Genomic DNA, 23,833 nt, shown 5'->3' on the forward strand with positions numbered 1-23,833 from the left:
TGGTGAACACATACTCCCTTCGACCACATTTCTTCTGGATGCCCAGTACTAGACCAGAAATGTTCCAACTCTTGTGAATCCCTATTACCTTTCTGGACTCACTCAAGTCCTTGCCTATAGACTTTCCCAAAAGGGGCCCTAGTATGCTCTCAGAAAACCTGAACTACTCTGTTGAGCTTATCTTCTCTTGGGAGTTTTGAATCCAATAGTGGCAATATTGCTCTTTCCTTATATGGCTGGGTTTGCACTTGTTACTCAAAAAATAAATATATTAAAGGTAAAAACAACCCAAGTGTCCATTGACAGATGAATGGATAATCAAAATGTGGTATATACATACAATGGAATATTATTCAGACATATAATGAAATGAAATTTTGGTGTATGCTACCACATGGATGGACTTAGGGAAATAAGCCAGACACAGAAGGACAACTACTATATGATTCCACTTATATGGTACCTAGAGCAGGCAAATTCATAGAGACAGGGAGTAGAGGTTACCAGGGGCTGGGGTGGGGGGAGTCTCTGTTTAATGGGTACAGAATTTTTGTTGGGGATGATAAAAAGTTTTGTGTAGAGACAGTGGTTTACACAACATCTGAATGTGCTTGATGCCACAGAACCGTATACTCAGGAATGGTTAAAATGATCAATGCTATATATATTTTACCACAATATTAAAAATATATATATCTGATGATCAAACCACCAGGCTAGCCTGAGGTGAATGGCTAAGTGATAAACCAGCTAAGTGATGAAAGCTTAGGCAGATTCACTAACTGCCCATGGGCTCATTAGCTATACTCTAGAGATTCTCAAAGTGTTCTCTTTTTAAATGAATACCTTAAAGTAACTTAAATTACTGATTTTGTAAATAGAAGTTAAAAAAATGTTATTACTGCCTTTAACTATGTAAAACCCTGGGGTTCATGAACTACTGCTTAGGAAATGCTGCCCAAATCCAAACTTAATATCTGCTTCCATAGCTCAGAGTCACCCAGAGTTCATTAATTGCTTTCCACCTGTCCAGGCTCTCTCAAGAAGCTTTTACTTATGTCATTTGCTTTAGCTGCTCTAACAAGGAATCAGGTCAACCCTTGAGAACTCGACTCTGAAATACTAGAGGAAGGTTACATTACAGAAGGGCTAAAAAGTAAAAGAATAGAAAGCGGTGTCATAATATTAATATTAAACAAAATAGCAAGATCAAGGATTTAAAAATTACTACGTAAGTTTAAAATATAACACTCTTTAATGACACCTGTCATTAAAAAAATGAAGGCCAAACCCCTATATTTTGGAAATGAATGAGCATGTGACATGAGTCAAATCATGATGGAAATCAGAGAAATATTTAGAACTGAATGACTATAAAAACAAAATGGATCAAAACTTTTTACATACAGCTAAAGCAACACTTAGAGGGAAATTTATAGCCTTAGATGAGTACTTTAGAAAAATTAAAACATTGAAAAATTAATGAACTAAATGCTAAACTCATGAAGTTGGAAGACATGAACAGGTGAACATGAAGAAAGTAGAAGGAAATAAAAAACAGAAATTAGTGAAACAGAAAACAAAGAAAGGAAAGGATTAATTACAGCTTAATCTTTGAAAAGAGTAACAAAAAAGGGTAAACTGCTGACAAGACTGACCAAGATAAAAAGATAAAAGGCTCAAATAAATAATAATAGGGATGAAAAATAGGAGCTACAACAAATTATAGAGGTGAACACATCTTAAGACAATGATAAAAATATTATGCCAATAAATTTGAAACAATTTTCCAGAAAAGTATGAACAATTAAAGCTGAAAGAAGAAATAAAGACTTGAACAGACCTATTCATTAAAAAAACTAAATAGTAGCTTAAAAACTCCCTACAGTAAATGCTCCCATGAAGACCATGCTTTTTAACAGATGATTTCTACCAAATCTTCAAAGTACAGATAATCCTGATCTGTACTTTGACAGGAAAAGATAGAAGAAGAGAGGAAGCTCCCTAACTCATTTTATAATTACTACTACAATCCTCTTACCAAAACTGGGCAAGTTCAGAAGAGAAGGGAAACATCATATTCACATAAATGCAAACATCTTAAATATTAGCAAATTGAATCCAGAAATGTATTAAAAAACTAATACATAAAGAGCACTGAATTTACCTTGGGAACTCAAGGATATTTAACATTTTTTAAAAATCAATTGCTCTTCAAGTTTTAGAAGGGAGCTGTTTAACCTTATAAATAATATTTACCAAAAACCTAAGGCAATCACGTTGAATTGGTGAAATATTAAAAGCATTCCCTTTAAAACCAGAAATGAGACACGGTCATTACTATTCTTTCTATTAGGATATAAGATCAAAAGCAAACATGGCAAAACACTGACATCTGGGTTTAAACTTAAATCTTGGTTGTGAGTATATATTTGAAATGTTTACTATTAAAATATAACTGATTTTTTAAACCTGCCTTTCTTGCTAGGTCAACACTTGTTGAGAAACTACACGGTTCAGAATGACTGGCTCATGCAAGGGGCTTTTATATTTATTACTTATCCAGAGACTGAATGTGAAAACTTTGCATTTGTGCAACACTCTGCACTTTTCTCTGTACCATCACATAAATATTTGTTCCTCACAACTGGGGAGAGAACATTCCCATTTTTCAGAGAAAAAAAGTTAGGCTCAATTTGGTGAGGAGAGCTGTCCAAAGTCTTGGGGATAATCAGTGGTAGCAGTAAAGAAGGACCCAGATCTTGTGGCTTTTTCAATACCATGCTACTTCCAATGATAATAAGGAGCTAGTAACACCTATCTTTTGTAAGATTTAGTGAAAGTCTACATTTTGATTTGTTTGGCAAAAGGACCAAGTCAAAGCTTTTCCTGGGCACTCAAAAACACAGAATGCTATAAAACATGATCTTTGGTTGTTAGAATAATAACTGTAAAGTATGTATTTGCTTACATGGCAGGCTTAGCAAGAAGCTGGAATCCTCCCATAACCAGGAAATTTGTAATCGATGTGCAATACCTTGAGCAAAAAAGAAAACACATGTATATTAGCGTTAAAAAGTAAATTTGCTCTTCAGAGTTTTTGAACATGCATCTGGAATAGATACTTCTTGGAATCTCATCAGCGAGTTTCAGAACTTTTGTGATGCTAATATTCATGAACTGTAAAGGACTGAAGAGAAGGGCAGGTTACATGATCACAACAGTCAGGAGAAAAAAGCCGTTTCAGTAAAGATGTTAATAGGAATTTTTTTAAAGCGCCTAAAGTTATGCAGAAGATGCTAGAATTTACTTGGTAGACTTTAGTTTGGTAACTTAACAAACATGAGAAAAGATGACTAAAATTGTTGGATTTTTAATAAAAATTTTCTCTAATCTTCTCTTTAGGTTTCCCAATTAAGTCTTCAGAAATAAACAATAGAGAAGGTAAGAAAATATGTTAAAAGAGCTTAAGTGAAAAAGGGTTAGAAAATGTTGGTTAAGTATTGATGCACAGTTAAAGAATAAGTCTTGAAATACTGCTTTGCACCGCGTACATTTCTTTCACACTCCTGGGTCGGCAAATGGAATCAACTGACTTTGAGAGAGAAGGCAAATTCCTACTAAAACCAGCCCAAGGTACTGAACACTTAAAAATGGTTACAGTGGTAAATTTTATGTTATGTGTATTTTACCACAATTAAAAATAAATTTAAAAATTCATAAACAAATCAAGATTTTTTTACTTGCTTGATCTATATGAATACATTATTACATTAAAAAAAAAAGCCCAAAGTATCAAAATAAAAGCATTTCCAAGCATAAGTCCTGACGTATCAGAGCAGAAAAAGAAGAAATACATTATGAGATCTGTACAAGTCAAAAAAGAAAAATTAATACTAGTAAAAGCTGAAACTTTCACACACACAAAAATCTAGTTTAAAAAAGTAAATTCGTATCAAATTATGCTACTTTTTTTATATCTGAAATATGATGACTTAAAAGACTCTAATCAGGGTATTTCCTCCCAGACCATAGCTTCAAATATATTCAATTTTGCTTAGAACTAAAATCACATACATCTATCTGCACATATATGCCTAAGTCTGAAAGGAGATACACTAAGATTATTAACAATGGTTATTTCTGGTGGTAGGATTATGGGTGACTTTAAAATCTACACTTCAGATCAACAGCAGGACCTAATATACATTAAAATAACACTTAAATTATGCCTCACATAAGAAAAAGTGAGAAATACTTAAAATTTCAAATACAGTTGGGATGTTTTACTTGAAAAACATGAAAAGAACCTTGGATCACTATCTTAGGTTTTATTACAAAAATATCTTTATTTTAAAGATAGTTTGGTCTTTAAACTCTCCATGTACACAACAGTGAAAAGCAGGCACTGGAAGAGCTCCATATTTACAATCAACAGTTGGTCTTAAAATAACTGTTTAGTTACCTATTTCCTCAAATTTTAGTATAATTTACTTCAGGAAACAAAATTGTTCTCTAAAGAACCATATTTATTATAATACTTTTTTGTAAACTAAGTACACTGTCAATCATTCTGCTAGAATACAGAAGGAAATTTGAGAATGCATTATATTGAAATCTTTTTTCCCCTCTTAGAGCAAACTAAAATTTTAGCGATGCAGAACTATAGTTGTCTTAAGATTAAAATGCTGCTTTGCAATTTCTATTACCTTATAGCACTCTCCCTAATCTAGTCTCTTCTGATTAAGGAGCTGTTCTCCTTGGCAGAATAACCCTGCAGAGACTGAACATGACACGGGACTGGATACTTGCTCTGTATAACTATCCAAGAAGAGACTCGCATGCTTCAGGATGACCAAACTCCTGGCTTCCTTTATCCCCTGAAGGAAGCTGCTCAGTGAGGTTCCATGTTGACCGATTAGGTAACACAGCTTGCTGAACCGGCTAGCCACCTCCTGCAACAGCTGGATTGTACTTGCAGTGCCCAAATTTTCTGGAACAAAATGATGATGATGATGATAACATAACTTAAAGATTCATTATCTGAATACATTTTTATGACCAAGATTACGAATTTCCCTCTTCTAAAAATACTTAACATGTTGAGATGTACTCTCAACTATGGAACCTAAATAATCAGTGTTTAAAAAAAAAAAAAAGCAAATTCAGAGATCACAGTATCCAGTCATTTGAGGAACCTGTTAAAAACATTCACAGGACCCTACAGATTCTGACTCAGTAGGCCAGAGTTAAGATCCCCCGATTGGATATTTTTTTTTTAAAAAGTGCCTTCCAGTAATTCTGAAGACCAGCCAAATTTGAGAACCACTGTGCTAATCCAACTCTCCTCTCATTTTGAAGATAAGGCCAAGAGAAAGGAAGTGAATTATCTAATTTCACACAACTGGTTAGTGACAGCCAGGAATTAAACTCACTTCCATAGCTATATCTTGGTTAACATTTTCAACTTTTGTACTGACTTCTGCTCTACTTGTCCCTTGGACAAGCCCAACCCTTCACTGCAGACAGAGCAATCCAAAAATCAGACTGCCTTGGTCACTCTTAACTTTATAGAGAGCATCAGGAGATTACTGCTTTTCCCAGTCCAAAGCTCCCAATTTGTAGGACTTTTCTCCAAGCAGTGAGGCTGATGAGCAGACCAGCTAAAACCAACAAAGAAATCAGGAATCAGAACAGGAAAAGGGCAAGTTTCACTTTCCTTTCAGAGCAATCCAGGAAGCTTCCAGCTTGGATTGATTGCTTCCTATCCCTTGCCAAAGTCCTGGGGTGTTGAGCCTACCCACTGGAGGGGAATTTATAGAACAGGAACTCTACAACATTTAAAAAAGCAAAACATATTAAAAACAAAAACAAATGCAGATAGTCCCCAACTTACAAAGGGATTGAATTTGGAAAGACTATAAGTTAGGTGTTTGAAAAATAGAAAGCAACTATACTCCAATTAAAAAAAAATAAATGAGTAAAAGCAATTATACTCCAATAAAAAATAAAAATAAAAAAAACGAAAAGTAGACATTTTCCCATTAAAAATAATGGGCTGACCTACACAAGCCGACGTCACCTTAAAGTGGAAAAATGACGTACGAACAAGGCAGAATTTAAGTACTACAGTATTGGTCTGAATTCTGTGTCCACACAGGGGGTCAAGGAGTTCAGGAGAAAGAAAGAGAAAAAAAAACATCCTGTCCATCTTCTGAGTGTAGGGCCAAACCTTGAAAAATTTTTGAACTACGGGAAGTTAACCTTTAACAGCCCACCCCCATCTCCATTTTGCATTCCTTTCTAACCTCCTCGATACCCCAAGAGGGGTCTACATACTATACCCTAGTATATCTGGACAGTAGCACCCCATCTAGAACTATTGCAATCTATTTTCCCCATATTATCTCCTTACCTTCAATCTCTCTTGTAACTGATTACAGCTAAGAAAAGGGACCAGATTTAATCAATTCCTGCTAATGTTGGGTAAGACCCTTAACACTCTTACAGTTATCCACATTTTTAGAGACTACTTCTAAATCCAAATGAAGTTCTACTTGATAAAATTCTAAGAAACAGAACAAAGAAAATGAAAAATCTGGGTAGCATATAACGTAAGGTATCTTAGGACTAGCGGGGCTAGAAGTGTTGTTTAGAAGTCTGACTCCTAGGATCAACTTTCCCAAAGTTGTTCTGCTTCTCTGCCATGAATCTTCTGAAAGCTCCATTTTTCTACTTCCACAAGTGAAAGGAGCTCTGGGGGTGGAAGGATAGGGGCAGCTGGGCTATTGGCAAAGTGGAAATAGTTTGTAAGTTGTTGACTACCTGTGCACAAAAGAAGAGACTGGAAAGAAAGGAGAAGAGTACAACTCAAAAAGTTTTCTTTATTTGTGATATAGAAAAAACAGATAAAACAAGAGTCCTGATAATTGAGTGGGTGGAAAGAGAGGAGGGGGGAGGTTCTACTTACCTAAACTGAGAAGAGGCCTCAGAATCTGAGACTTGATATCACTTAGTTTTGAATAGAACCGTCTTTCTGTAGTAGCCAACTCATGGAGACTGGCAATATATCCCATAATGTTTTTGTCCACCAAGGCTAGATAGCTGTCTTTTCCTGCTGTCACTCTGCTTATATATCCAAGCTAAAACAGGAAAAGAAAAAGATTAAAGATAAAATATAATTTATTAGTAGCAATTTGGGCACTGAAGTTGGCTCATATCAGCTGGTGAGAGCCAATGCAGGAATTCTGCAGCAAGTTGCTTATTAAATCGTTAGTAGTTTGAAAGTGGCAATAGGGAAATTACCAGAAAAAATTGGAAAACACTATAAATCAGAGCTTTTGATTTTATTTTGGTTTTTAGGGCTGGTTTACCAGTACATTGTTGTTATATACCTATATCATGATCTATATATAACTATATACATCTATACTATTATTTATTTCCACAATACCTTTTATTTCATTTTACATGTGGTTAGAACCACAGACCCTCTAAATATACAAAGATCCAAATGATACAGACACATGTCTCAGGACCCCTTTTTGCATGAAATAGATGAGAGCAGAGAGGATCTCTATGCTGTATGTCAAAATATCAAGGATCTAGGAGCTATCTTTTAAAAGTACAACAGAAAGGGGTTTTCTTTAAAAGGGGATTGTCATTTATTCATGACACCACTGAACAAAAACATTTGATGCCTTTTGTCACATATCCCTATTAAACTAGGCAACCAAGCTGCAGGCCAATAGACTATTAACAGCCCATGGGAACTAAAGACACATATTGAGCCTCATCCCTTTCATCAGCCTATTTCATCCTTTATCTGGACTGTGGAATCTTTAATGAGGAATGTGGAGTCATGGCCAAGAACTACAGAGAGTCAATTAGTATGTCTGGAATAACAGTCTAATATAGGTCAAGAGCCAAATCTTGGCCAGTGTTACCTTTAGCAAGAAAGATCTCACCCCTATATACATTCAGAGCTTACATATTTAGCCAGAAAAACAAACACAAAGGATAAAAAACAATCCACAGGATATATTAGTCAGTAAGAATAAAAAATCCAGAATGTACTAGCTTTGAGGGTTAATTTCCTTGCAGTGTATCACTTTGAGGGTGTGAGTTACTGACGTGGGGAAAAAGAAAACCAGAAACAGACCAATTGTTTTATGTTTATGAAAAAGAGGTAAGAAGTAGGAAAGCAAAGAAATTCAGATCAACGAAGGAAAAATGAGTAAACAGTAGTAAACAAAATGAAAAGCTAAGAAAAGAGGGGAAGTGATGGGAAACAGAGCACTGTTTGTGGCCTGTCAGGTCTGCCATGAGCCCACCTCAGGCCCCTGCAATTTTTACTTCCCACTTACAGTTAAAAATTCATCTATTCAATTTCTATTCTGATTCCTCTCTGAGGACTCTATGAACACAGTCAGAAGACTTCGCTGTGAAATATGTATTTTAATATCCCTATGTGAGGGTGTTCATTCAACAAATATTTAATTTTATTTTTTTTTTATTATTTATTTATTATTTATTTTTGGCTGTGTTGGGTCTTCGTTTCTGTGCGAGGGCTTTCTCTAGTTGTAGCAAGCGGGGGCCACTCTTCATCGCGGTGCGTGGGCCTCTCACTATCGCGGCCTCTCTTGTTGCGGAGCACAGGCTCCAGACGCGCAGGCTCAGTAATTGTGGCTCACGGGCCTAGTTGCTCCGCGGCATGTGGGATCTTCCCAGACCAGGGCTCGAACCCGTGTCCCCTGCATTGGCAGGCAGATTCTCAACCACTGCGCCACCAGGGAAGCCCCAACAAATATTTATAGAAATATTTACTATGAGGATCCAACAGTAAATGAGAGAGCCTAAAATCCCTACTCTTACGAATCTTACAGTAAGGGAAGACAGACATAAGTAAACTATATAGTGTGTGAGATGATGATATGCACTGTGGAGAGAAATAAGGCAGGAAAAGGAGATAAGGAGAGAAGGGAGATGGCAAGTTGGTTTGCAATTTTAAATACATTAGTCAGAGACACTTAATAATAGGCATACCATACAAAAGCAACAGAAACAAAAGACTTCTCATGTGTTATAGAATGTGGGCCTTAGGATCCAATTCCTGTTCACCTTACTACAGGAGAGAAGTATTGGAGTCTTAGTACCACTGTGATTCTCTGGAAGGTTGTCACCTTCTGTCGGGTCCTGCCGGCCACTGTAACATAATCCAGGCTGGAAGTCTTCGGTATCCACTAAAAACAGGGAATAATCTTGGCCTGCAGCTACACTCCAGACTCCATTTTCACTGTTCACCTGCAACGACAGGAGGACATTGTCCAAGATGAAGGAATCTGATGGAACTCCAAATCCACGGGAAATGGAATGTTAAGTTACTTGAACAGGTGGAGTACAAAGTCAGTCACATCTCAAGATGGCAAAACTCACCCAGCAATGTACCTGATTAACTGCAGAACAGATGCAGGAGTGAGAAAGAACCCTTGTTCAGCCTGTAAATTTAGAACTGGATTGTTTTATAAAAAAACTGAAAAATTGAAATTTAAAAAGATAAAACCATAGATTTGATTTTTTCATTGTTATTTTTGGAAATTGCCACAGATTTAGCTTGTACTACAAAGGCCCAGAAACTTCTAGAGCCCTATTCTGACAGCTAGAACACACCTTTGTCCATACATATTCTGCTATGTGCACAAAAATCAAGGTGAAAAGAAAATCTAACAAGGTTAAATTCCATCCTGGCCAACTAAACCCATGGGTGCTAAAGTTGTTTTCCCACTTGGAACTCACTACCTCTCTAATGTGACTTCACTGTGTCCCAGGATGTTGAAACAGGCAGGACCCCTTAGAAGCCCATCTACATGGATTCCCTAGACCAGTGGTGCTCAACGAGTAGTCTCTGCAGCAGCAGCAGCAGCAATCATCTAGGAACACGTGAGAAATGCACACTCAGCCCACATTGCTACTGGGGGATCCGACCGGGCAACCTGCTTTGACAAGCTCTCCAGGTGATTCTGATGTATGCAAAAGTTTGAGAACCACTGCCTTAAATCAATGGTTTTCAAACCTTAGGATTCTACGCAGTGATTCAGGAGCCACCATGGAAAGGCAGGTGCCAGGGTTTTGCCCCCACCCACCTCCATCCTTCAACTAAAATAGTTCCACGGTTATCTGTTGTATGTAGGGGATTCTGCCTAAGGTTTCATTTGAAGGAAGTGTTCTGCTAATGAAAACTACTGCCCCAACCTGCAGACCCAGCTTCAGCCATGACTCGTAAAACAATAAGCAAAAAACTTCTAATCTGTTAGATTCTCTGTGTCTAGATAGGGTTCAAATCCTAGGTGATCAGGTGAATGTGTGTGTGTGTGTGAGCGCGCACACACACGTCTCCACTACTTTATAGTTATCCTCTTCCAGCATGACATTATCTTCTCAAATTCAGGCTATCCAAATAACTGACTTCCTGTTGGTTTTGCAAAGAATGAATTAAAATTTTTGGAGGAGGAAAGAGTCATCTTCTTAGTCTCTAATCAAAACTAATTCAGGCGGCAAGTCCCCGCGCGAGCCCAGGGTGTCAGAGGCTGAGGCAGAAGAAGTAAAGTTGCCGGGGCTTCTCCGAGGCCTCTGTCCGGGTTGCCAGTTCGACCTCCCCCTCCTTGCCAAGGCAATGGCTTCCAAACTCCTGCGCGCGGTCATCCTTGGGCCGCCCGGCTCGGGCAAGGGCACCGTGTGCCAGAGGATCGCCGAGAACTTTGGCCTCCAGCATCTCTCCAGCGGCCACTTCTTGCGGGAGAACATCAAGGCCAACACGGTTGGGGATATGGCAAAGCAGCACACAGAGAAAAGTCTTTTGGTTCCAGATCACGTGATCACACGCCTCATGCTGTCAGAGCTGGAGAACAGGCGCGGCCAGCACTGGCTACTGGATGGGGACACGGGTTCGAGCCCCGGTCTGGGAAGATCACAAATGCCGCGGAGCAGCCAAGCCTGTGTGCCACAACTACTGAGCCTGCACTCTAGAGCCCGTGAGCCACAACTGCTGAGCCCGCGTGCCACAACTACTGAAGCCCGCGCGCCTAGAGCCCGTGCTCCGCAACAGAAGAAGCCACCGCAATGAGAAGTACGCACACCGCAGCGAAGAGTAGCCCCCGCTCACCGCCCGCGTGCAGCAACGAAAACGCAACGCAGCCAAAAATAAATAAAATAAAATAAATAAATTTATTTAAAAAAAATGACATTAGGAGATTGACAAATTTGTTGTTTTTTTTTTAGCCTCACATTTCAAATTTAGAGAATATACGTATACTTCCATCTCCTCTGCCTTTCCTTCCAATTTTTTTAGCTTTTATTGTTAAAATTTATTATAAATTTCTCTGTAACTTTAGTTTCCCTTTTTTTGGTCTTACGTTAAGAAATTTTAATGAATTCTGTGCACTCATTTTTTTCCCCACTACCGCTTCTGTTAATTTTATTTTGATTAATCTTAGTTATATCCCTGAATATACCAGAAACTGTTGAATAGTACACTTTAAATGAGTGGCTTGTATGGTATATGATTTATATATGAGTAAGGCTGTACTACTTTTTAAAAAAATTTATTGTATTGAGGTGTGGTTGATTTGCAATGTTGTGTTAATTTCTGCTGTACAGCGAAGTGATTCAGTTATACATACATATATATATATACATACAAAAAAAAAAAAAACTAATTCAGATCTCACTCTGCCTTGACTTTAATTCACATATTAATTAAAATGACTTCAAAATGTTTTTCTCACCCTTCCCCCAAATAAAAACCAAAATAATGATGTATTTTCATACGCACAGTTAAAGAGTAATGAAACTAAAACCTTATAACAAATTCTATTCTCTCGTCTGACTCTAAAATTTTAAATAAAAATTGTATTTCCAGCGTCTCCATGCTATATTACAAAACTTTCCTTAGTATGAATAGATGTATATTCTACTTTATTAAAATAACAGAAAACAAGGAGCAGTGAGTTACCATATTTTTATTTGTGATAAAATATCAGAAATTGAATAGCTTACCACTAAAATGTTTTATGCTGAAAATATTTAAGATTGGAGCTAGAATTAACAACTGTTCCCTAATGTTTTATTTAAGTCTTTTCTTCCCAGTAAAATTAAGTTCACTGGAAGGAAAGGCAGCATGTAAAGGTCTTATATAGTGATGGATGCATAGTTTACACTGAATACATGAATCAGCAGAATATGTACTAACTGTAGCTTATATGTGAATGATGTTCCTGAAACTGAAGTAACTATCCTTTTTTAGTCTCTATTACTCTCAGTGGAGAGAGCATGTGTTGGGATACGGGAGATATCAGAATCAAACTATGAATACATGAGCTCCATATTCCATTCTGTTAGCCTACCAGGCTATCAGCATGCCTACTCCCTGCCCACAACACCCCCCAAAACAAACAAATCTTATATAAGGAGTCAATACTATTGATGAATTTTGTATTTCTGCAGGATGTTGTGGCAGAAAAAAAGGTTGAGAAACAGTCCTCTAAAACTGCATCAAAGGGACTAGAAGTTACCAATCTCTGAATAGCATTACATAAACTAAAACCAATTCACACAGCAGTGAAGAAATTATCTATGCTTTTAGCTTCCCTACAGAAAATTAAAAGGGTTACAAAAAGGTTTTACTACTATGTATGTAAAAACAAAACAAACAAAACAAAACAAACCATCAAATAATGTTATATAAAAGTCACACTTAAAAAAAAAGTCAAACTTAGGTGAGAAGTCAAAGAGTAGGCATTATTTGGTAGTATAAAGCTCAAAAGTCAACATCACAGTGCTAGAAACATTTGCTTTAAAAGAATGAACTTGTTCATTTTTACTTAAAAAAAAAACAAACTATGAATACTCAGTGAAGCCAAGCAGAAAAGAAACATGAACTAACACATCAAAAAAAAGGAAACATTTAGCCTGAAAACAAGTGGCTTCACTTTTTTTTTTAAATTTTAATGTACATCATAACAAGCTTAGCTTACAACTATACAGTTCTCCTAATTTTATAAAACAAGAAATGGAGAAATACAAAGTGTTTTAACTTAGAATTCTGGAATAAGTTGCTATAAAAGTTATCAAATTCACTGAAGTACCTTTGCCAGACGAGGAACTGTTGTTGGAAAATCGGAATGCCCAAGTTGACCAAAGGTATTGCTACCCCATGAGTAAACCTATTAGAAAACCACAGGAAAGTAGGTAAGAGATGTGACTCTGAGTTTGCATGTCAGTTCTGAACTTTTATAATAACATATACATACCAAGTTACACACAGATTACTTATACTAGTCTTTCCACTCTTTAGAATAACAAATATTAAGAAAATTCATTTTAAAACAAGACTGAGATAATGCGGAGATAGAGTACATAGGTAAGACACAGTCCAAGGATTAATAATAACAGTAACTAATATTTTGGGGGGGTTTATTACCTGCCAGGCATTGTTCTGAATATACTTTCTGTGTATTAATTAATGTTTCATTATCACAAGAACCCTTTTTTTAGTAAGGAAATTGGCCCAGGGAGGTCACAAATTTGTAAGCGGCAGGGCCAGGATTTAATCCCAGGAACTATCCTATACTGCCTCTTACAAAGAAAGCGATTTTTTTTAAAAAAGGTAAGTATCATGAAGAAAAAGTAATCATGATTCTTTACTCTGTGGATAGGAGTACTATGGAATGACTAGAGAGCCTTTTTATACATGAAGAGTTGCTGTAGGAGACACACAAATACCTATGCTCCACTACAGACAAAAAACAACCAGATTACAATGGCTATGTTTAATGAAAATGGTTTTGTTTATTCTGATTATAAAAGCAATTCATGATCACTGTACAAGACTGTGACAGTACGAAGAAATAAAAAGAAAGTGAAAACCACTGATGAATCAACCACTTAGAGATAACTACTGATACTACCGTGCTTTAGGAACATACACATATATCAGTATAATTCCAGAAATTTTAATATCTACAAGATATAATGAATATACAAAATGGGACTCTACTATCAATGCTGTTTTGTGACCTGATGTTTTTTATGTAATGCTCTGCATTGACATTTTTCTAGGTCAACAAGTATAGAGTTACAATATCATTTATAATAATTACATAAAACTCCACTGTGGGTGTAGTTTAATCAATTACCTAATGAAGTAAGTACATTTATTAATAATTTCTTTCCAATTATTTAATATAAAAATTACATTAAAAATCCTTGGATATATATATATTAGTATATATATTTCCTTAGGATAAGCTCCTAGGCAAAGAACTCTGGGTCAATGAACACACACATTCTGATTTTTGATACATACTGACAAACCGCCTTCCAGCAAAGTCCAGTGTACATTCTATTCCCACCAGCACTGTGTGTACCTTTTCCCCACACTCTCACCAACACTTAGTACTAAATGCAATCCTCGTTAACATGATAGGTGAGAAAATTTTGTTTTAATTTAAATTTGCTTACTGAGTAGTTGACCATCTTTTCATTTGTTGCTGGCCATTTCTATTTTTTCTTCTATGAATGACATACAAATGTCCTTTTACAATTTTTCTTTATGGATCTGGTAATAACACAGTCATATGTGTTACAATTTTTTTTTCCCATATGTTATGTATCTTAATTTAGTTTGTGGGGTTTTTTTGGTTTGTGTTTTGGTTTTTGCTGTGTGGGACTGCTGAATAATTACATAGACAAACATATCACCTTCACTTTCTAATTTCTGGTTTTGATGTCATGTCTTTTTCTACTCCTAAGATTACTGAAAAAAAAATCACCTAACTGTGTTCTTACACCTGTAAGGTTTTATTTCTTAACATCTACATCGTTACTCCATCTGGAATTAGAATATGTAAAGTTATCTTAATTTTCTTCTGCAAATAAGAAGCCAGTGGTTCTAACAGTACTTACTGAACACTCAGTCTTGTTTTTCCAACTGATTTGAAATAACCACTTTTTATCATAGACTAAATTCTCATATACACTTGGGTCTATTTCAATTCTACAGGTATGTTTCTGCTATAATAATCTGTTTGTAGTTTTATAATATATTTTATAAGGCTAATTCTTACTCTTCCTTTCTGTTCTTTTTCAGAATTTATGTGGCTCACCTCCTATGTTTATTCTCCTAGAATAATTTTGGAAATCATTTTATTAAGTTGTAAATATTCTATTGGAATATTTGGGGATTGTACTGAATTTACACTCTACTGAGTTAATAATCTAGGAGAAATGGCATTTTTGCAACGTTGATTCTTCTCACCTAAAAATAAAATTTCATGACTACAATCCTGCAGCCTGTGGAACAAACACCACATTCACAGAAAGATAGACAAGATGAAAAGGCAGAGGGCTAAGTACCAGATGAAGGAACAAGATAAAACCCCAGAAAAACAACTAAATGAAGTGGAGATAGGCAACCTTCCAGAAAAAGAATTCAGAATAATGATAGTGAAGATGATCCAGGGCCTCGGAAAAAGAATGGAGGCAAACATCGAGAAGATGCAAGAAATGTTTAACAAACACCTAGAAGAATTCAAGAACAAAAAAACAGAGATGAACAATACAATAACTGAAATGAAACATACACTAAATGGAATCAATAGCAGAATAACTGAGGCAGAAGAATGGATAAGTGACCTGGAAGACAGAATGGTGGAATTCACTGCTGCGAACAGAATAAAGAAAAAAGAATGAAAAGAAATGAAGACAGCCTAAGAGACCTCTGGAACAACATTAAATGCAACAACATTCGCATTACAGGGGTCCCAGAAGGAGAAGAGAGAGAGAAAGGACCAGAGAAAATATTTGAAGAGATTATAGTCGAAAACTTCCCTAGCATGGGAAAGGAAATAGCCACCCAAGTCCAGGAAGTGCAGAGAGTCCCATACAGGATAAACCCAAGGAGAAACACGCCGAGACACATAGTAATCAAATTGGCAAAAATTAAAGACAAAGAAAAATTATTAAAATCAGCAAGGGAATAACGACAAATAACATACAAGGGAACTCCAATAAGGTTAACAGCTGATTTCTCAGCAGAAACTCTACAAGCCAGAAGGGAGTGGCATGATATACTTTAAGTGATGAAAGGGAAGAAGCTACAACCAAAATTACTCTACCCAGCAACGATCTCATTCAGATTCGATGGAGAAATCAAAAAATTTACAGACAAGCAAAAGCTAAGAGAATTCAGCACCACCAAACCAGCTCTACAACAAATGCTAAAGGAACTTCTCTAAGTGGGAAACACAAGAGAAGAAAAGGACCTACAAAAACAAACCCAAAGCAATTAAGAAAATGGTCATAGGAACATACATATCGATAATTACCCTAAACATGAATGGATTAAATGCTCCAACCAAAAGACACAGGCTTGCTGAATGGATACAAAAACAAGACCCATATATATGCTGTCTCCAAGAGACCCACTTCAGACCTAGGGACACATTCAGACTGAAAGTGAGGGCATAGAAAAAGATATTCCATACAAATGGAAATCAAAAGAAAGCTGGAGTAGCAATACTCATATCAGATAAAATAGACTTTAAAATAAAGAATGTTACAAGAGACAAGGAAGGAAACTACATAATGATCAGGGGATCAATCCAAGAAGAAGATATAACAATTATAAATATATATGCACCCAACATAGGAGCACCGCAACACATAAGGCAACTGCTAACAGCTATAAAAGAGGAAATCGACAGTAACACAATAATAGTGGGGGACTTTAACACCTCACTTACACCGATGGACAGATCACCCAGACAGAAAATGAATAAGGAAACACAAGCTTTAAATGACAAAATAGACCAGATAGATTTAATTGATATTTATAGGACATTCCATCCAAAAACAGCAGATTACACTTTCTTCTGAAGTGCGCATGGAACATTCTCCAGGATAGATCACATCTTGTGTCACAAATCAAGCCTCAGTAAATTTAAGAAAATTGAAATCATATCATGCATCTTTTCTGACCACAATGCTATGAGATTAGAAATGAATTACAGGGGAAAAAATGTAAAAAACACAAACACATGGAGGCTAAACAATATGTTACTAAATAACCAAGAGATCACTGAAGATATCAAAGAGGAAATCAAAAAATACCTAGAGACACATGACAATGAAAACACGACGATCCAAAACCTATGGGATGCAGCAAAAGCAGTTCTAAGAGGGAGGTTTATAGCTATACAAGCCTACCTTAAGAAACAAGAAAAATCTCAAATAAACAATCTAAACTTACACCTAAAGGAACTGAGAAACAAGAACAAACAAAATCCAAAGTTAGCAGAAGGAAAGAAATCATAAAGATCAGAGCAGAAATAAATGAAACAGAAACAAAGAAAACAATAGCAAAGATCAATAAAACTAAAAGCTGGTTCTTTGAGAAGATAAACAAAATTGATAAACCATTAGCCAGACTCATCAAGAAAAAGAGGGAGAGGACGCAAAGCAATAAAACTAGAAATGAAAAAGGAGAAGTTACAACAGACACCGCAGAAATACAAAGCATCCTAAGAGACTACTACAAGCAACTCTCTGCCAATAAAATGGACAACCTGGAAGAAATGGACAAATTCTTAGAAAGGTATAACCTTCCAAGACTGAACCAGGAAGAAATAGAAAATATGAACAGACCAATCACAAGTAATGAAATTGAAACTGTGATTAAAAGTCTTCCAACAAACAAAAGTCTAGGACCAGATGGCTTCACAGGTGAATTCTATCAAACATTTAGAGAAGAGCTAACACCCATCCTTCTCAAACCCTTCCAAAAAATTCTGGAGGGAGGAACACTCCCAAACTCATTGTATGAGGCCACCATCACCCTGATACCAAAACCAGACAAAGATATTACAAAAAAAGAAAATTACAGACCAATATCACTGATAAATATAGATGCAAAAATCCTCAACAAAATACTAGCAAACAGAATCCAACAACATATTAAAAGGATCATACACCATGATCAAGTGGGATTTATCCCAGGGATGCAAGGATTCTTCAATATATGCAAATCAATCAATGGGATACACCATATTAACAAGTTGAAGAATAAAAACCATATGATCATCTCAATAGATGCAGAAAAAGCTTTTGAGAAAATTCAAAACCCATCTATGATAAATACTCTCCAGAAAGTGGGCATAGAGGGAACCTACCTCAACATAATAAAGGCCATGTATGACAAACCCACAGCAAACATCATTCTCAATGGTGAAAAACTGAAAGCATTTCCTGTAAGATCAGGAACAAGAGAAGGATGTCCACTCTCGCCACTATTATTCAACATAGTTTTGGAAGTCCTAGCCACGGCAATCAGAGAAGAAAAAGAAATAAAAGGATTACAAATTGGAAAAGAAGAAGTAAAACTGTCACTGTTTGCAGATGACATGATACTATACATAGAGAATCCTAAAAATGCCACCAGAAAACTACTAGAGCTAATCAATGAATTTGGTAAAGCTGCAGGATACAAAATTAATGCACAGAAATCTCTTGCATTCCTATACACTAATGATGAAAAATCCGAAAGAGAAATTATGGAAACACTCCCATTTACCACTGCAACAAAAAGAATAAAATACCTAGGAATAAACCTACCTAGAGAGACAAAAGACCTGTATGCAGAAAACTATCAGACATTAATGAAAGAAATTAAAGATGATACCAACAGATGGAGAGATATATCATGTTCTTAGATTGGAAGAATCAATATTGTGAAAATGACTATACTACCCAAAGCAATCTACAGATTCAATGCAATCCCTATCAAATTACCAATAGCATTTTTTACGGAACTAGAACAAATCATCTCAAAATTTGTATGGAGACACAAAAGACCCCGAATAGCCAAAGCAGTCTTGAGGGGAAAAAAACGTAGCTGGAGGAATCAGGCTCCCCAACTTCAGACTATACTACAAAGCTACAGTAATCAAGACAATATGGTACTGGCACAAAAACAGAAACATAGATCAATGGAACAAGATAGAAAGCCCAGAGATAAACCCATGCACCTATGGTCAACTAATCTTTTACAAAGGAGGCAAAGATATACAATGGAGAAAAGACAGTCTCTTCAATAAGTGGTGCTGGGAAAACTGGACAGCTACATGTAAAAGAATGAAATTAGAACACTCCCTAACACCATACACAAAAATAAACTCAAAATGGATTTGAGACCTAAATGTAAGACCAGACACTATAAAACTCTTAGAGGAAAACATAGGAAGAACACTCTTTGACATAAATCACAGCAAGATCTTTTTTGATCCACCTCCTAGAGTAATGGAAATAAAAACAAAAATAAAAAATGGGACCTAATGAAACTTCAAAGCTTTTGCACAGCAAAGGAAACCATAAACAAGATGAAAAGACAACCCTCAGAATGGGAGAAAATATTCGCAAACGAATCAACGGACAAAGGATTAACCTCCAAAATATATAAACAGCTCATGCAGCTCAATACTAAAGAAACAAACAACCCAATCCAAAAATGGGCAGAAGACCTAAATAGACATTTCTCCAAAGAAGACATACAGATGGCCAAGAAGCACATGAAAAGATGCTCAACATCACTAACTATTAGAGAAATGCAAATCAAAACTACAATGAGGTATCACCTCACACCAGTTAGAATGGGCATCATCAGAAAATCTACAAACAACAAATGCTGGAGGGGGTGTGGAGAAAAGGGAACCCTCTTGCACTGTTGGTGGGAATGTAAATTGATACGGTCACTATGGAGAACAGTATGGAGGTTCCTTACAAAACTAAAAATAGAATTACCATATGATCCAGCAATCCCACTACTGGGGATATACCCTGAGAAAACCATAATTCAAAAAGACACATGCACCTCAATGTTCATTGCAGCACTATTTACAACAGCCAGGTCATGGAAGCTACCTAAATGCCCATCCACAGACGAATGGATGAAGAAGATGTGGTACATATATACAATGGAATATTACTCAGCCATATAAAGGAACGAAATTGAGTCATTTGTTGAGATGTGGATGGATCTAGAGACTGTCATACAGAGTGAAGTAAGTCAGAAAGAGAAAAACAAATATCGTATATTAACGTATGTACGTGGAACCTAGAAAAATGGTACAGATGAACCGGTTTGCAGGGCAGAAGTTGAGACACAGATGTAGAGAACAAACGTATGGACACCAAGGGGGGAAAATCGCGGTGGGGTGGGGATGGTGTTGTGCTGAATTGGGCGATTGGGATTGACATGTATACGCTGATGTGTATAAAATGGATGACTAATAAGAACCTGCTGTATAAAAAAATAAATAAAATAAAATTCAAAAAAAATAAAAATAAAAATAAAAATAAAATTTCTCTCTTTACTATTTTCTTTTATAACTTAGAAGAGTTCTTGAATTTGTGTCATGTGGGCTCTACACTTTTCCTATTAACGATGTTCCTATTTCCTTAATACTTCTGTTGTAATTATGAACAGCTTCTTTTTCCCCAAGTATGCTTTCTGCTTTACCTTATGTATAAAAGAAAGTTAGCAATTTTTATGCTTATTTTGTAACTTGCCACCCTCCTAATTTCTTATTTTTGAGCCTTTTTGATGATTCTTCATGTTAATAATTTTAAAATTATCCTTTTCTTTCCTAATATTTATATTTATTTATATGAGCTATAATAGCTTTTTGGCTATCCTCCTATGTGATAGTTAAAATAAAGCACTTAAAGGGTTTAGAATCTTTTATTGACTTTTCCTAAAAAGATAAAGGGACTGATGAAGAATCATTATATGAATATATTTAAGAATAAGTTTGAAAAACTACTTTCCTTAGGAGGGTTTATGCATATGGGCATGGTTTTAAATGATTCTGGAGGTTACTTTCAGGTCCCACAATTTTAAGAGAGAAATGCGTTTTGGTTTCTTAGTGTCTTACTTATGGATTTTCTTCATCAGAAAACAGAAATTCACCAATACCCTAGAAAACTCAGTTCTATTTTTCCATAAGAGCACGTTACAGAAAGCTTCTTTGTCAAGCAGGCCAATGTTGAATCCAAAGTCTACAGTCACGTGTGTGACTTTAGCCAAGTTACATAATTTCTCTAAACCTCCCTTTCCTCACCTGTAAAATGGAAATAATACAGTGCAATGGAAAACACTGAAAAGATCAAATGAGATACGGGATTGTTGCCTGACACACAGCATATACTGAATAAATGATGGTCCAATCTCATCAGGTTGGCCTTCCATGAAATTAAGATCAGATTTTAATAGTTTGCCTCCTACCTGGGATTTCGCAGTAAGTGCAAGAGAATGGTAACCACCTGCCTCCAGATGGATTACTTCTTTACCATCCAGACATTTTACACACAATGGTTGAAGCCTTAAATAAAAACACACACACACATACAAATTCAAAGTAAGAAGTATTCTCAGCAAGAATCATGGCCTTTCTCAAATTACGGAGTAAGTGCTTTCAAGTAAAAGTAAATATTTCAAAAGAAAACATTAAAATAAAAATACTGGATGTATGTTCAATCTACTCCTAAATATAAATAACTTTGAATGGTTTTAACCTAATCTTTGTCTATTAATCACTAATTAACCACCATAGTTCAGAATCTGTTAAGAATCATAAAACAACTGAATGATTCATATGGCAGAGAATATACTTAGGACAATGAAATATAACCAAAGAGGGGAGTTGTCTTTTTTTTTAACGCATTAGTTGCTTTCACTCTGCTAGGAATAAAAGAGACATTTATATTAACTGGCTGTTTTAGATAATCATTCTATTTACACACTTTCACAAATATCTATTGTTAATATCATAAGTATTTCTCTTAAACAAAACAGTTTTTCCGTGATGTACATGAATAGACATGGTTTATTACTGTGGTTACAGTTATTCTGGCAGCAGCAGATAGACCTCTTTCAGGTAAAAAAAAAAAAAATTGTTGGTTGTTTTCTATAAGTTAAAAATTTGAACCATTCACGTGTTCCAATGAAATACAATCTTATCCCAAACACCCCTTTCTGTATTCTAAGATGAATATACATCAAAGAAGAGATGGAAAGAGATACCATAGATACTTAAGTCCTTTATTGCTAGAAACAAATTCAAGACTAAGACTGATTGGGGGTGGGAGGTATTTGTTTGGCTTTTTATCAGAGTTAATGGTGTATAATAATCTACAGCTAGAAGAAACCAGATTTCCTCTACGAGGAAATGGAGCTTTGGAGACCTTCACAGGAGAGAGGTTATTTGTTTAAGCTAATTTCTAACAGTAAACACTGGCAGCACTCACCTAGGCAGAACATCACCATGCCCCAGCTGTCCTTCCTTCCCTTTCCCCCAGGTCCACACCTCTGTTCTCAGAGAAGGCAGGAGCGCATCCGCTTCTCCACTGTACGTAGGGGTCAGAACCACTGTCCGCGTTTTCACCCGTGCAGCTTTTCTCAAGAGCCTGGGGGAGACTGAACACAAACCAGAGATATCATGAGGGAGTAGATGGGTGAGAAAAAAGGGACCACTTTAATGAACTGTTGATTTTCAAAGAAATACACTAACATGGTATTTGTGAAGCATATTCTACAGGTTCTCTGCAAAACTGGGGATTAAGTAGTCAAATGAGTTTGGTAAACACTGCCTACTGCATTCTTTCCTCCCCCCTACCTGCCCTGTAGAGATTCACACACACGCATTAGCATGCGAAAGGTGCTGAAAAGTCCTGCAATTACAAGCCCTGTTTAAATCTGTTTAACCCTGCCCCACTTCTAAACATTTAGCCACAAAATCCTTTTCTGTATAACATTTGTTATATAGAATGTCTACGTGACATCCTATGGAACTGGTATTCTAAAGAATAAGCTTAACAAAATACTACACTAAGGCTAACAAATATTTTTCCCATTTCAAAGCAGAGTTAAAAGTCAAGCCTTTCCAAATTAAGGTCTAAGTTCAAGCATACTATAAATATTGTAACAAAAGATTTATTTTGGACATAAAACTTAAAATTTCTACAGTGAGGAAATGGTTATGAATGGGAAGTACTAAAAAGATTTTGTATTTTGCTGCCTACTTTAAATTACTTTATAGAGAACTTAATATTTTAAAAAAAGAATGCTGACATCTTTTAGAGTGTCCAAAATTGTAACAAAGGCATACAACACTGTGTAAGTCTTGTACACCAATCTGGTGACAGGATATGTTTTGAAGAAAATGTCACTAGGTATAAACTTAGTCACTTGGTCATTAAGTTATGGGCCACAAAGAAAGTGATCATCCCCGGCTAAGATCACAATCTTTTCTGGTGAGTGTATCATCCACTTGTACATACAAAGACTCAAATATACCTACTTGAGGTTTCCTCAAAGATGTATTCTAGATCATTTTAAAAGAGAGAGAAAAAGAGTACATGGAAAATTTTTCTAAAGATACCTTTAAGTTTACTAAGTAAAATTTAACCTAAGGAAATAAGTCTGTTAGTAGAATTGCATATTTCACATGGTCTAATGGCATGACAAAAATCAATATCCCACATTTGTGGTTCAAGGAGATCTCAAATATTATATTTATACTGAAAATGCTAAAGGACATTTCAGAATAAGAACATTTTGGCCCAAGATTATCCTTCAGACTTAGGAGAATTCATGGGATACACACACACACACACACACACACACACACACACATACAATCAGGACTAGGGTTTTATTTGCACAGATGAATCTAGTGGCAATGAGAATCAGGAGGCAGGATAGCAAAAGTGCTCAGTGGCACAA

General features: G+C 36.0%; 1 protein-coding gene across 5 annotated transcripts in view; it reads right to left on the minus strand.

The window, feature by feature from the left end:
- Positions 1–23,833, minus strand: part of ALS2 (alsin Rho guanine nucleotide exchange factor ALS2) — an 86,556-nt gene that overhangs the window by 36,501 nt on the left and 26,222 nt on the right. For 3 of the 5 annotated variants that reach the window (XM_061186509.1, XM_061186518.1, XM_061186525.1), the window contains 7 exons: positions 22,357–22,525; positions 21,335–21,431; positions 13,143–13,220; positions 9,121–9,303; positions 6,971–7,142; positions 4,813–4,993; positions 2,972–3,037 (listed from right to left, as the gene is read on the minus strand). In XM_061186509.1, the coding sequence (XP_061042492.1) occupies positions 2,972–3,037; positions 4,813–4,993; positions 6,971–7,142; positions 9,121–9,303; positions 13,143–13,220; positions 21,335–21,431; positions 22,357–22,525 (946 nt within the window). Of the gene's footprint in view, positions 1–2,971; positions 3,038–4,812; positions 4,994–6,970; positions 7,143–9,120; positions 9,304–13,142; positions 13,221–21,334; positions 21,432–22,356; positions 22,526–23,833 lie in introns of those variants that run through there. The other 2 variants (XM_061186537.1, XM_061186534.1) reach the window with 2 other exon arrangements.

The sequence above is a fragment of the Eubalaena glacialis genome, chromosome 1 (genome assembly GCF_028564815.1).
Source record: "Eubalaena glacialis isolate mEubGla1 chromosome 1, mEubGla1.1.hap2.+ XY, whole genome shotgun sequence".
Classification (NCBI taxonomy): domain Eukaryota; kingdom Metazoa; phylum Chordata; class Mammalia; order Artiodactyla; family Balaenidae; genus Eubalaena; species Eubalaena glacialis.